The sequence below is a fragment of the Eublepharis macularius genome, chromosome 4 (assembly GCF_028583425.1).
Source record: "Eublepharis macularius isolate TG4126 chromosome 4, MPM_Emac_v1.0, whole genome shotgun sequence".
In the NCBI taxonomy this organism is placed as follows: Eukaryota; Metazoa; Chordata; class Lepidosauria; order Squamata; family Eublepharidae; genus Eublepharis; species Eublepharis macularius.
The window spans coordinates 74,049,992-74,065,496 of NC_072793.1; the positions used below are offsets into that span (position 1 = coordinate 74,049,992).

The 15,505-nt window shown below is 37.5% G+C and overlaps 1 protein-coding gene across 1 annotated transcript in view; it reads left to right on the forward strand.

Annotated features, from left to right (window-relative positions):
* PCBD2 (pterin-4 alpha-carbinolamine dehydratase 2) overlaps positions 1 to 15,505 on the forward strand; it is a 56,513-nt gene that overhangs the window by 36,524 nt on the left and 4,484 nt on the right. Inside the window, exon 3 of the mRNA XM_054978515.1 lies at positions 15,245 to 15,325. Coding sequence (XP_054834490.1) covers positions 15,245 to 15,325 — 81 coding nt within the window. The remainder of the gene's footprint in view (positions 1 to 15,244; positions 15,326 to 15,505) is intronic.

Consider the following 15,505-nt stretch of genomic DNA (forward strand, 5'->3'; position numbering starts at 1 on the left):
TGAAGTTCCTTTCAAGTTAAAGGATGTGTGCTGGAATGCTATTTGAGGAAAAACAAATTTGAATTAAACTGATTTTGGTGTTTGAATCCTGACTTCAAGTTTGTCAAATTAATTTTTTTTCATTTTTGTTATCTACTTTTCAGTTTTGTTATCTACTTTTGATTTCAAATAAATTGTTATTTCAGTTATATGAGAAAAATATAGTTGCTAATGTAACAGTGATTTCCTATGTGGAATTCTAGCATGAGGGAAAATGTAGCCTAAAAATGAGAGGGTGTGTCAAATCATTAGTCTTGGTTCCTTCTGCTGCCATGGTATATAAGTACTAAGTAGCATTTATTTGCCAAGCTACTTATAATGCCAACTAAGCACAAGTTATACTATCTCAAACATGTTTTCAGCCATTTTCTGATCAACTTCCATCATTCCTTAGTTCTCCTATGGACTTTGCCTGCAGTGCCTTTCAACCAATTCTTTTAGTAGTGATGGTGCTTTGGTGTGTTTTGAAATAATATGAAACTTCTAAATCAATGCTAGTATCAATTGTACTGATTTAAACTAATTTTTTCTTCAGTATGATTGATTGTTGTTCCACATAAATATTTGTAACAATATTGCCTTCTTCTGAAACTCTTGATGCAATACTTGTACCTATATGTGAAAATACTCCTATTTGTAATAGGCCATTCTTCTTAGCCACAGTTTGACTTGACTGCATTTATTCATGTCCTGAAAATTAGCAAATCATATGACAATAAACAGAAATGCCCTCAGTGAAGAGAGAAGGGGAAACTGTTGTTTATCTGGTCAGGTGGTTTAGATTAGCAGCGGTGCTGGTCTGTATTATGTTACTTTAAATCATGGTGTCCCAACAGGACATAAATTATGAAGATTGTTACAGTATGTTTCATCCAATGTAAAATCAACAAATTGGAATAATTTTTATAGGAAAATCACAGCATTTTGGCAGGACAGTTGTTAAAGAATTTGTTCTATCATGGAGTTTTGTTCACGTTATTTCTTAATATGTAAAACATTGTTGAATAACATATGAAAGGTAAACATTCTAAATATCAAAGGCTAGAATGGCTTTTAGAAGATTACACAGAGTGGCAAACTACTTAAAATAGATCAGTGTTTGTGCTTTTGCTGTCAAAATGTTTGATATAGAGCTGGCTAGCTAGTTTCTTCACCAGCATAATTGTAAACAAGTGTTGCAAACCATAGAGTCGCTTACAGTTCTAGTGAAAAGGGTGAAGTCCTTTCTGTATACCATTAAAGTTCTTCTAACATAGTAGGAAGAGAACAGGGGTAGAGGTTATGAGCTGAACACCTATATCTAACCTTTCTTTGGACATCAAGACAAAACCTCCGCTTTATAATTGACTATGATGCACAAAAAACAAAGGGTGTCAACAACAGCCAAGTAATATTCTAGTGTGAAGTTCTTCTTTTGACAACTAATAGATCAATCTAAATTTGGAGCTCAAGATGAATTGATTTGAACCTGAGAGTAGAGTCGTGTACATATGTTTATTTAAAAGTACAGTGTTAGACATCTCTTGAAAGTGAAATATTTAAGTTCCATGTTCATGGGAACCCATGAACTTATCTAAGCCCTGGCTTTTAGGTGCATGTGCTTTTTTCAAAGTTTGAGGCAAAACACTGCAAACTTTTGGGCATGGCTTTTGAAGCAATGACTACTATGGTACAGAACAAGCAATGGGTTATCAAAAACTTAGGCACACCATTATTTATTTATTTATATTTCAAATTTGTATTCCACCCTCCCCGTGAGCAGGCTCAGGGCGGATAACAACATATTAAAAATACAATTAAAAATTCATGTTCATTAAAAACAACACATTTAAAACAGGATGGTGGACAGCCTTCACAGGGAGGGTTTTATACACCCCTTTTTTCCAGGCCGGCAGAGGCCGAGCCTCAGCCATATGCCTGGCAGAACAACTCTGTCTTGCAGGCCCGGCGAAAAGAAAGTAGGTCCTGCTGGGCCCTGATTTCAGCAGACAGAGCATTCCACCAGGTGGGAGCCAGGACCGAAAAGGCCCTGGCTATAGTCGAGGCTAGGCGGGCCTCGTTGGGGCCAGGGACCACCAACAGCTGTTTGTCCCCTGATCGGACATTGAAGCATTCTTCAAATGCTTGAAGAAATAATGTAGTTGTTAGTGTAGTCTGTCCCCCAAGCACATTTTTCCTGACATGTCAAGCCTTTGGAGCTGTTTGCCTACACAATCAAATATGGTTGTACTTTTACTTTTAAAAAAATCAAATATATTGTTTTTCAACTTGTCAGAGGCTATGTATGACATATTTGTAGAGGTTGGAATGGTAAAATCTACCATTCCACCTGACCCAAGTTTAACCAATCTTAGATAAATATGTTCTTTATCCTGGATATAGATTTCGCCCCCATTGCCATTGCTTTCAGTGCATTTAGAATGGTTTTCTGTCATCATTCCTTGTGGCTTGGTTGCCAGATGTTATAAATAATGTTTGTCATGTGGTCTCTCTAGTGTTTTCCTTTCATTTCTGTGTTGCTAGTAGAAGTATGTGGTGTGAATCTCTGAATATGGTAAAACATCCAATATCAAATGAAGGCGAAAATAAGTAATCAGAAACATAAGAGAAGTTAATAATAACTGTAGCTTAAGGATGAGCAAGTAATTTAAGCCTACTTCAAGGGGTATTCTTTTTGTATCATTTTTTTCAGGATTCTTGATCTGATAGTGAAAGAAATACCCTATCTAAACCTTAGAAAAGAACAGTATGTAAGAAGAGCTCTGCTTGATCAAACCAAAAGTTCATATAGTCCATCTGTTAGTGGTCAGTCATATGCCTTTGGAAAGCCTATAGAAAAGCACAGAAGCCAAAGCCTCTGTGTTGTTGCCCTCCGGCCATCATCCAGGTAACCTTCCTGCAGCCTAAGGAGCCACTTAAGTTGAAGGAACACTAGTGCATAGATGGGAGGAAGGATTCAAACTTGAGCCAAAGGGAAAGACAAGGAATAAATATTTTAATTAAAAATAAAAATTGCTTGCAGTGGAGTGGTGGGATAGGGATATGGTCCAGCCCACTTTATGTTGTCTGTTACAAATCTACAATTGAGTGATTCAGAGTTATATTATGAGAGAGGAAGAAAAACTTATTTTTATCTGCTTTCTCCACACTACACAATTTTATAAGCCTCTATCATGTTTCCTTTAGCCATCTTTCCCCCCTGAACTACAAATTGCCAAATGTTAAAGACTTTCACTGTAGGGAAGATGGTTTTACTTCTTATCATTTTGGTTGTCCATTTCACCCCCATTTTGAAGCCCGTTAGTGTATATGTGAAGTTGATATCTCTTTTTGCTGTTGATGTTATCAGAAAAGCTTCCATGCATCTCTCATTTTGCAGAATGTGCAAAAACGAATGTTCAGGATGGGATTCTTTTAAAGGGCAAAAAGACAGGGGGAATGGTCCCAAACTCCAAGACAAAGGCACACTAAGGACACGCCAAAAGACCGCTGCTGCAATCCAAAGCTTTATTCATAAATGCCGAGGGTCAAATTAAAAGGACAGGGGAGCGCCCACTCTCTCCAGCTGCTCCCGGCAGGAGATTGGCAATGGGTTTGCCTGGCTAAATTGTCCCGTTTCGCAAGGCTCACAGCTTCATCAAAAGCCACAAATAAATTCTTGGTGTAAAGCGTATTTCCTTTACTGCAAAATAACCTGCTGGACAAGAATCAAGTTTCTTCTTAGTTTTAGTTAAACAAAATTTCCTCTCTTGTCCAATCTCCTGCCGGGAGCAGCCGGAGAGAGTGGGCACTCCCCTGTCCTTTTGATTTGACCCTCGGCATTTATGAATAAAGCTTTGGATTGCAGCAGCGGTCTTTTGGCGTGTCCTTGGTGTGCCTTTGTCTTGGATTCTTTTAAAGGGATCAGAACTATAGTGTAAGGATAGTATTGTGATCTATTGCATTGCTGATTGTACATATTACCCTTTTTTACTGCAAGGCAATGACTTCTACTTTTGTAACCCTTCCTGCATTATGGTATGTCACAGTTGCCTTATGCAGCTTTTTGCTTGCACTATTTTGAGGTCTGTAATGTCAGCCCCTCTGCAATTTTTTGGTTTTTTATTAGTGTTGTTTGCTGCTTGATTGAATTGTTTTTCTTATTTGTAATCCTCCTTGAGTCTCATTGAGAAAAGTGGACTATAAATGAAGATAATAATAACATACATGATATTGAACGTATATTGAACTCATTTGCCATTTTGTTGATCAGTCATCCATTCTGGAAAACTGCTCTTCACAATTTGCTTGGGTTTTCACCATCCTGAACAATGTGGTGTCACCTGCAGAACTAGGTACTTCATTGTACATTTATGGACAAATGAAACAGCTTTGGTCCAAATTCTTACTCCTGGCGGATTTTGTTGCTAATCTGCCTCCATTGTGTTTCCTGTTGTTTAAACAGCTATGAAACCATGAGAGAACCTATCTTCTTTTTGGAAGCTGCAGATTTTGAACCTACCCACGCACCTCAGAACAATTTTCCTTTCCGCCTCCTGTCAATTGTCTCTGCCACTTGTGTATTTTTACTAAACTTTATAAAAAATAGTGGCTGCTGTATAGCTATTGTGTTACTTCAACCGTATAGTGATAGAGCTACTACTGATTTAAAAAGCCCATTTGTGACATGGGGTGGAGGTGGGGGAATGGCAGGTGTAAACGGATAGGGAGGGAAAATGAGAATACTTCCGTGTGGATCCTCCATTGTTGCTGCAAATGCAGAGGCACTTGCAATGAGTGGTGGTGTGAGTGCAAAGTGGGAAATCTTTGTGTATAAGCAATTTCTGAATCATATCTCATCAATTTTAATTTAACCTCCTGTGTACATTGAATTTTCAGCAGGTATTATGAGCATGAGAAGAGAATGATATGAAACTAATCAAAAACCAAGATAATGGAAAATAAAAGGAAATAAATTGCTGTCTACATACAGCCTTGGATTTTTTCATCTGTTCTGGCCCCATACTGCTTCAATTTATCCCGATTTCTATGTTTTCCTGTGCATCCAGTTTTTGCCTTACTTTCCCCCCATTTTTTCTGGTTCTTTTGGGACCACTTTTACTTCAGTCTTTTTTTTAAAAAACAATTTTGAGTTGCCTTTATTTGTCTTGAGCAATGTTTCTTTTGGGTTTTTTTTTTGTCCTTCCCGCTTCCACCCACTCCAACTCACTTTTCTATGATTGGACTTCTCTCATCAAACCATGACCTCTACTCCCGCCCTCCCCCCCGCCCCCTGAAAATGTATGGCTTCATTTTTTACCTTTTTTTACAAAAATACATCTCTTACAGCAAAATATCACATTTTTACTATGGAAGGATAGCCCCGGCAGGTGTGTTTATTGTACTTCCTGATACGTCACCACAACCTCCAAGGGCAGAATTTTTATTTTTAATTGATAGTCAAGGTTTTTTAAATTTGAACTCATAGTAGTCTCTAAATCTGCCATGTTATTGAGGTCCTGTTCACAATCTTCCCTCCTTTCCTAAAAATTCTGTGCTTGTTATTCTGGCTACTGCTCTTTTGGCTTTTATGGTTTATTAGGGATTTGATATCACTGTCCTTGTCTAGTCAAATTCCAGTTCTCACATGTGCATCTACAATTGATATGAGAATCCCCCAAAAAAGGTAAGAGGGAGGATCCTTCAAATTACAGGCCAATTAGCCTGTTGAACATCTTAAGTAAGCTATACACAAGGCATCTTTTGGATAAACTTCTAGATTGATTTGAGCAAGAGGACATTTTAGTGGCAGAACAAACAAGTTTTAGATCAAGAAGATTCACAATAGACCAATGTTTGATTATTCAACACCTTATTGAGAAATACTCACCCAAGGGAACAACTTCACTCTATGCAGCTTTTGTTGATTTTAAATCCGCATTTGATTCTGTATCTAGAATGCAACTCTGGGAAAAACTAGCCAACTCTTCCATTGACAGACGACTTCTAGGCCTTATATGGGCTTTATATGATCAAACCTTTTTGAGGGTCAGATGCATCAGGCAAGGGCATCTAACCGAACCCATTAAAACCTTTAAAGGTGTTAGACAAGGTTGCTTGCTAGCACCAGCATTATTTATTTTCTATATAAATGATCTAGTTAGTTGGATTAATACACCTGCACTCCATCCCCCAAACTTTCCAGCAGGCCAGTACCAGCCGTATTATATGCTGACACAGTGTTACTCTCTAGAACTCCTATTGGACTGAGGGCGGCTCTGGGAAAGCTCTCCTTATATTGTGAAAATGAGTCCCACACAATCAATTACCAGAAAACCAAGATAGTTGTTTTCGAGTGCAGACCAAAGACCTGGTCTTGGTCGATTAAGGCCATTGCATTGAACAAATTAAGAACGTTAAATACCTGGGGGTAGTCCTACAGGTCTTGGGCTCTAGGCTCCAACATAGTAATTATGAGAGCCAGTTTGGTGCAGTGGTTAAGAGTACAGGACTTTAATCTGGAAAACTGGGTTTGATTCCTCATTCCTTCACTTGAAGCCACCTGGGTGACCTTGGGTCAGTTACAGCTTCTAGCTCTCTCAGACCTACCCACCTCACAGGGTGTTTTGTTGTGGGGATAATAATGACATACTTTGTAAACCGCTCTGAGTGGTTGTTAAGTTGTCCTGAAGGGCAGTATATAAATTGAATGTTGTTGTTGTTGTTGTTGTTATGCCACGGACTAAGGAGAAAGAGCTGCAAATAGTATTGTAAAATTTCATCGATCACAAGGGGGTTTGTTTGTTCCTGCAGCTCTTAAACTATATAAGGCCAAGACATTAGCCCAACTGCTATATGGTTCATTTATGGGGCTGTCCAGCTCGTGTTTTGTACCACAAGAAAGAGTTCAATCTTAAGTTCCTAAGAACCCTTCTACAGGTTCCTAGGTATGTGTCAAATGCTAGGGTAAGATTGGAGACAGGTTGTTTGAAAGTTGAAGCCTGGGTCTGTATCCTATATATGTGGTTAAAGGGACATCTTAATCCACAAGGTCCATTCCCACTGATATATTGCAACAACTTCAAATCTAAATTGGTTAAAGGCTGTTCAAAGCCACCTGCTGGGAATTGGTCTCCCCCCCCAAATGCTTCTATCCTGTGGATTAGAGAAAGCAAAAAAATTAGTTAAGCAGAGAATTGAAGATATAGAATGCCCAACTGGACTGTTCCAGCATACAAAATACAAAGATTTGGGTAAACACCAAATACTCTGCAGAACTGGCAAATTATTTAACATCTCTGGAAATAAATGGGTTTATAAGAGCCTTCTCTTTGGCAAGGTGCTCTTCCCTCCCTTCTGCTGTTCTTGAGGGCAAGTACAAGAATATTCCTTTTACTGAAAGACTTTGTAGTTGTCAGCTAAGGGAAGTTGAGACCATAGAACATATGTTTTTTACATGTCGTACTATAAGGGGGAATGCAATGAGTTTATTGCCCTGCTGTTAGAAAAAAACCTGGCCTCTCAGAAAAAGCTAGACTTGAACTTCTTCTATTCGTTAGAGATGCCAAGACTACCTACCAAGTAGCCAGTTTCTGTATGACAATCCTCAGGCTAAGGAAATTCTATGGTATTTAGATTGTAATTGTATCATTAAACAGTTTTACATTCTTACTATCTTATTTAAATGTTTTAATTACATTTTTAATTATGTGGCTTTTAATTATTTTTTTTATGTATGTCTTGTCTAAGGACCGTAACAATCAAAATGAATGATCTGAGAATGTTATCATGCCAATCTTTCAACTAAACACTTGTGACCATGAACTGTACTAGCCAACAAAAACACTTCATGTTGTGGGTGGTAACTTAGAACATAGGAGAAGCACCATTACCACAGTCTTAAGAATTGCCATTTTTTCTTTCATCTTCTAGCAGTATATCGATATAGTGCATGATAAAAAAATAAAAGGGGGGGAGGTTAGTGTCATGACTAGAGATGAGTATGAACCAAAATTCATGACAAACCAGGCTGGTTCGTGGTTCGCGAACCAGCAGTTTGTCAGATCCCATTTCTGACGAATCGCCACAGACTAGGCTGGTTCATTTGGTTCATTTTTTGGTTTGTCACTGCAGATAGCCTGGTGCTGATCAATCAGTTTCCTAGGCAACAGGGGATGGACTTCCTGCAGACCTTCTGCTGACCTGGAAGTGACCTTCTGCTGGCCCAGATGTGACATTCCGCTGACCCAGAAGTGACGATTTTCTGACCTGGATGTGACGTTTTCACGAACCAAATGAACTGGTTTGCAAACCGGGGGCAGGTTCATGAAAGTTCATGGTTCATGGAATTTGATGAACAATGAACCACATGGTTCGGGTTTTTTTTCTAGTTCATGCCCATCTCTAGTCATGACATCACCAGTGACAGAACTGATGACAACAGAACACTTGCTTGGAACATTGCTTGGAAATGTGATTTAAGGCACATGTAGAAGAAAACAAACCACAATTGGAAAAATGCAGAGGGAGGACAGATGTGCGAAAGACCTGTGTGCAGAACGATTCAAATGCCTTTGGATCAACAGCTAAGAAAATTAGGATTGAGTGGGCAGAAACCTCCTTGATTATTTTTCCCCTTTCCAGAGAAAGTCAGTAGTATGCATATGTCAATAGTACACATATGTGTTGCAACATTATTAATGGTTAACTATATAAAAAGAGACGTATATAAAAATATGGACATATGTTGTTCATTAGTTCAGTGTATTGTATCAAATACAGTGATAGGGAAGCCACTTTAAATTACCACAATTAATAAATACTCAAGCAGAATATTCATCTATTGGAAATAACAGGGTTCGTGAATTTGGAATTAGCCCTCCCTCCCACTGAAAGTTTGAAGGATTGTGAGGCCTAATAAACCAAATAATTTGTTACTAAGTGTAGTGGCTACTTTTTGAACAATTACTCCTTTCTTAGTAACAAATGTAAGAATATATTAGCCCAAATATGTTATGTTAGTCAGATTAATGTATTAGTTTTTTGGTTGTTGTGGGTTTTCCGGGCTGTATTGCCGTGCCAAGACCACGGCAATACAGCCCGGAAAACCCACAACAACCATCGTTCTCCAGCCGTGAAAGCCTTCGACAATATTAGTTTTTTGTTACTTTAATAATTTACTTGTAAACTTAAAGTTGGCAAGTATTGCATAAAATTATTAAATTTAAAAATCCATTAAATTAATGTCATAAATATAAAAGAATAAACAACAGTTGAATAGCAAAAAGACTGCCATCTTTTCAAATCCCAGCCTTTTGGAGTGCAAAGAGGGAAGACAAAATGTTACCGTTTTACCACACTTACTTTTGTAAAATGACTAAGAAAGCAGGCTTCATAAAAGCATGTTATGACCATGCTTCTTTCTGAAGCATGCTCCTCTTTTTTCATCTAAATATCATTTATGCCTTTGGAAAAACTACACTTTGTGTTGCAAATTAAGCCAGTTGAACACCAAAAAGCCCATTTCTAGTAATAAAATATTTTATTTTTATGACAGTATCTTTACTATCACCATAATCCTAAACAAATTATAAGCAATTAAATTCTGTTGAAATCCTAATTCCAAATGTTTAGAACTCTCGATATGCAAGAGTGTGATGTGCAAAGACTCATGGGAAGGGAAATCTCATTTTATCCCCTCTCCCTTATCACTTGCTGTTGCTCTAGCCAAGGTTTCCTTCATTCTTTACTGCTGGTTCACCTCCTCACTGCAGCTCTGTTTTTCTACCTTCATTCACTTTCAGCTCCCTCCCACTGATACTTGTCTCCAAGCTCCCTCCCCGCTTCAATTGCTGACTCTAACTTGTCTCCTACTGGTGGTGGCTGCTGTTGTTGCCATGACAATCCAACATGTATTTGAACACTGGGGTTGTGGTGCCTGTATATACTCAGACATTGCTATTAACATTTGGAGACTTACACTAAAATTAATTTTTAAAATAAAATCTGCAAACCTCAGGTTCTCCTGAGTTCTCAGAACCCTTCATTGTAGCCATGGCTGGCCTCTTTTACTGATTCACTCTTTTGCGCAGGGCCAACCGTTGAATATTAGATAAATATAGAGAGTTATTATTCCAAAGCAGTCACATTCAGGAAGTTGCCGTCTAAGTTCTAGGATGTAAATGTGAATTTGCTGTTTTTGCTCAGTCCAAATAACAAAATTATTCAGGCCATCTCTTAGCCATTGAGGATACCAGGGAATTCTCAGCAAACAGAATGGGGGAAGATTAAGACATCATATTCCGCATAGGACAGTCATATCTGAAAATATGTCATGGTGGTTTTCCTACTGAGCCATACCCACTTGCTAAGAGGCAAATTACTCTCCTGCCTCCCTCTTAACTTTTTTTGTATTGGTTGGGAGGGGAGCTAGAACCCTGGTCCCAGCCCTTCATCCTAGTAATTGCTACCTCTGAAGGTCACCTTATAGTAGGGATCAGCGGCCACCCCATTCTTCATTGAATTTTTGTTTCAAGGATGCTATGGGGCTCATATGGTCTAGTTTTCCTTCTCTTTGACCCAGTTCTTGAGATGGAAATGGTTACCGGTAGCTCGATTGTATATTTTCTAGTTTTGTTTTCATCTGCATGTTGAGAAGGCTCAGCTGGGCTTCATTTATCTTTTTGACTTTCTATTTCCAGAACAACACTCCCTTACCCCTTAAATGGGCTGATTTACTTGAGAACTGGGGGCTAATTTTTATTTTCCATGGAGTTGTTTTAAATGCTGATAAATGGTTGTAAAAGAGAAATCTTTGACACACACACCCTTCCCTGCAAACTAGGATGCTGAAATATTCTCATTGCAGTAAGCTAGAGTGTTTGCAGTGCGGGTATAAAGGTCAAGGCCATGGTGGAGGTTTTTTCAGAATAAACAAAACACTTTCCAACATGAAGTGTTTGGCTTTCTGGTAAACAAAACCCACCAAAACTAATCTTACGCTACTGCCGTATCACATATGCTTGACCATGATCTTGGCTTGCAGACTGCTTAATAATATTCATTATTTTAAATTAAAGTTGAAGAAGTGCAGACTCCAGCTCAAATTAAGATTGGTTGTGTTGCCGGAATCTGGTAATTACCTTAATTGATCACCAGATAGTTTCCTTGATCACCAATTACACTCAATTACTGATCATGTTTCAAGACGTGAAGAAATGTCCAAACTGATTATGTAATAATGTTTTCATATATAATCAATCCTAAATAGCCTTTCCCTCTACCACCAATTGTATTTTATAAAAGGAAGGTTACAGGCCTACAGATACAAAAGGTGATCCATAAACAATAAAGTTCTAATTTCATTTAATTAGCAAGGGAAGTATTTAGAGGGCTTAATGGAGATTGCTCTGGTGAAATTACTTCAGCAGACCTACTTCTCATTTTCATGTTTGAAACTGTGTAATAGAGAGGCGGCTGTGCATGTTTAAAATGAACTGTAACCAAGATGCTTGATTTTTAGATGTATAGATAAACCTGATATGAACAGTCCAATATTTTACATTATATAGATATTTTTTTCACACACCAAATGCTGATAATTTTAAAATTCCATTTCTTTTCCATTTTGGAACCTATGGGAACTTACATAGGGTTCCCAGGTCAACTCCCATGCAGACACTTACAAGATCTGGACCTGCTCCGCTTTAGCTTCAATTTTGACCTGTATCCTTTGTCTTGAATCCTACAGTAAATGTCCATTAATGGGAGAGCAATTTTTGCAGTTTCCCATCTCCTACTACAGACCTCCACTGTAACATACTGTAGCTGAGAGTCCCCAGAGTCCCTGGTGTAGCATTTTCAGGAACATTTTGAACTGTTTGACCACCAGGACACAAGCCTTTGAATGCTGAGATTCTAAATTCTCTGTTTGTAACAAGATGAGTCATATGGTTTGTTTGGGACTTAAGCATGCTTAACTTGCTTTAGACTGTGTATAGTGCCCATGGAATGCAACCTCTTAGAACTTATTCTAGTAGTGGAACAATTCCCACTGACTGGAGACAAACTCCCATTTACCCTCAGATTTGTTTATCCTAGTTTGCATGGTAACAACATACGAAATAGGCTTTACATAGCATCTAGCCGTATATTGAGGAAAACGTTCCTTGTCCCTGTTTTCCTCAAATTATGGGAAAGCAGAATTTTCCTCAATGCCTGGCTGGATGCCAGCTTCAGCCAGCTTCCGTGAGCAGAAGAGTAATCAAAAACTAGGTAAATGACATGTTCATTTGTAGGGTTTCTATTACTATCAATAGATACTTTTTAGACATTGAAATGTGGGCTAATCCTCCTTGCCTTTAGGACTTAAGCACTATGGACATGAGACACATTCCCAAAAAAGTTAAGCATGCTCAATGAAATGAGTATGTATAAGTTTTCCTGACCTATGCCTTTTCTCTGTGCTTTAGCCTATGTTACTTCTTGATGACTTTGGCTGCCTTTCAGATACTTGCAGAAGGCTTATTTTCACATTTAGTTTTTCATTTTCACAGGCAGGGGTCATTCTAAAGGGGTAAGCCGTATTAGTCTGTTGTAGCAAATTAAGCAGGAGTAGCATTTTAAAGACTTAACAAAACTTCTAGCTTAAGCTTTCATGAATCGCAGCTTGCTTCATCCTGGACAATGTGCCCAGGGTATTTTGTCATTGTTGACAGGTATGCTGCACTCTATTTTGTGTTATAGCCATTTCATGGAGTTAAATAGCAATATGTCTTAATTAAGAAATTAGTAATTATTTTAAGTCTATCTCTATTTCCTTGAGGTTGAAATGTGGTATGGGAGAATTAGAAGCAAGATATGTGTGGTAGAAAGTCACTGGATGTCACAATGAACAGCTAAGGAAGAGTCACTGCAAGGTTTCTGATAATTTTCTCACTTCTGAATTACCTATTTAAGCAAGTGAAGAATAGCTAAGTAATCATTCATTTACAGAAGAGAGGTTTGTGCTGAGACCTAGGCAGAGGTATAGGTAAGCTGTGGGAAGTTGTATGAGTTATAAATTATTTCAAAGTTGTAAACAGCCTTGATTGTTAAAATATTTATAATTGAGTTATTACTTTAAGTCATTGCAGAAAGACATCTGTAGCAAAATATTCAATGGAAAGGTAAACTTTTGAACTTTTATATGTAGAGAGTTTCATACCTTGATGCTAGCTTGGTGTCTCAAATGCTGTTTTTGTGTTGAATGCAGAAATTTTATTTTTACAACAATGACAGGCAAATTTGTTTTTAATACACTTTCTAATTCAAAATATCTGTTGAAATTCCTGCATATTTGGGCCATACATGCTGAATCCCTACTTATCAGTAAAGCACCCCCCCAATTTTCCCCCCATATAATAGTTTTTTAAAGACCAAGCAAAATAAAACAACAGTAGGGCTTTTGGTGGGGAAAATGAGCTTTGAACCAATGTGGCTACCCTCTTATTTTCGTCTGCTGTAGTTTTCATCGATTATATGTATCAATTTGTGTAGAATTTAAAAAATATAATTTCCCACCATCAGCAGAATAAAGCCAGTGTACAGTTATTTTATACAAATATATTATAGATTATTTGGGAGGAGAGAATTATTTGCATGAATTACACCTCAGTTCTATGCATGTTTACTCACAAATAAGTAAAATGCATTAAATAGGGCTTATTTGTAGGTATATGTGCAGAAAATTGAAACTATAGTATATTTCAGGTTTAAGAAACTGATTTTAAGGCAGTGGATACAAATGTTTAAATTAAAATATGTTTGCATAAAATGCATATTTCAAAGCTATCAATAGTTATGTAAATGTGAGGCTAACCATGAATGTCTTATATATATAGTCCATTGCTGAACATTTAACTACTCTTTTTTGCAGTTTGGAAGCATAGTTGCAAATTAAATGAATCCTATATAACTAATTTGGGGTCCAGGGCCAAAGGGCTACATGGGCTTACATCCACATCCATGTGAATAGAATCAGGCTGCTAACCAAAGGAGAGTTTGAAGGAAACAGTTCTCAGTGTTAGAGTGATGTGTCAACAACATGGACATTTCAATTGCTGACAGTATAGTGATTTATAAATGAGAAATTTCATTTGAATAATTTGTCCTGATTGCAATGACTGCACTCACTGGGCTTTGCAAAATCATACTTCATCCAGTCACCAGTGCTTTCAAAATGTGATGGAGAAAAAAAGATACTTGGAACTATTACTAAATTTGTTTGAAATTGCTGCTGTAGGATGGAACATGTGTATGAACTCAATGAGAAAACTTTCCAGCATGCTATATGCTTGAGTATTAATTTCAGAAAAGCTGTTTTAGGAAAAAATATATTTAGCTCCTAGTCTTTTTTAAAATAATATTTGGAATAAGTTCTTGATCTTTTCAAGAAATTTGTATTTAGCAATGGAAGTCCAGTTACAGAATTATAGTATATGCTTGGAGTGTTGTTTGCTGATATACACTCTCTCTTTGTGTTTCTCTCTCTCTTTCTCTGTGTATGTAATGTAGTTCTTGCTTGCTTAGCACAAAGTGGAACAGTTAAGAGCGAGTTTTGTATTGTGAAGTCTTTGGATCTAATCTTACGTCAGCCATGAACTTGGTTATGTGACCTCAAGAAAATGAGCATTCTGCCTCTCGCTATCCCATCTGCAATATGGGGACAACACTGGCCTACCTTATAGAGCTTTTGTAAGGATTATCAAAAAGAGTCCAGTAGCGCTCTTTTTGATTTTGCTACTACAGACTAACACGGCTAACTCCTCTGGATCTTTGTAAGGATTACAGTGTAATATATGCGAAGAAGCAGTTTATCATTTGAAATGTATTTTATAAATGCTTGTTACTGCAGTATGAACTGCCTGCTTAGCTGAGTTTTGTTTGTTGGGCTAAACAGCGAATGTCTTATGAATACTCTGAAATAGCTTTAGCACAAATTCTTGACTTCTTTTCTTTATCTCATAATTTTTACATGGATTTTGGTTTATTCATGGATGCATACTTATGGGCATCTAACATTGTACGTTCTTTCAATCTACTTGTCTGCCACAGCTGAATAATTAATTTGTTGCAGTCCCTCCTTTTTCCTTTTGTATTACTCATTGAACAGCCCCAGAAATTATCATGAAGTTATCATAAAAATTACAAAGGTAGATAATGTTTTAACAACCTTTTTCTCACACAGGCTTTTGGCTTTATGACTCGAATTGCTCTGCAGGCTGAAAAGATGAATCACCACCCTGAGTGGTTTAATGTTTACAATAAGGTAAGGAACTGAACAATAGTGGTTTTCATTGACAACTGGGAGAATCGGGGCAGTGACTGTGTCAGCAACTTTGAAAATCGGACCATTTTTTCAAAGAAAATGAAATGTAAATTTGGTCCTGATGTATCCCATGTTTGTTTTCACTTTTTCAAAATGTGGTGCCTTCAAGCTTTAAAAAAC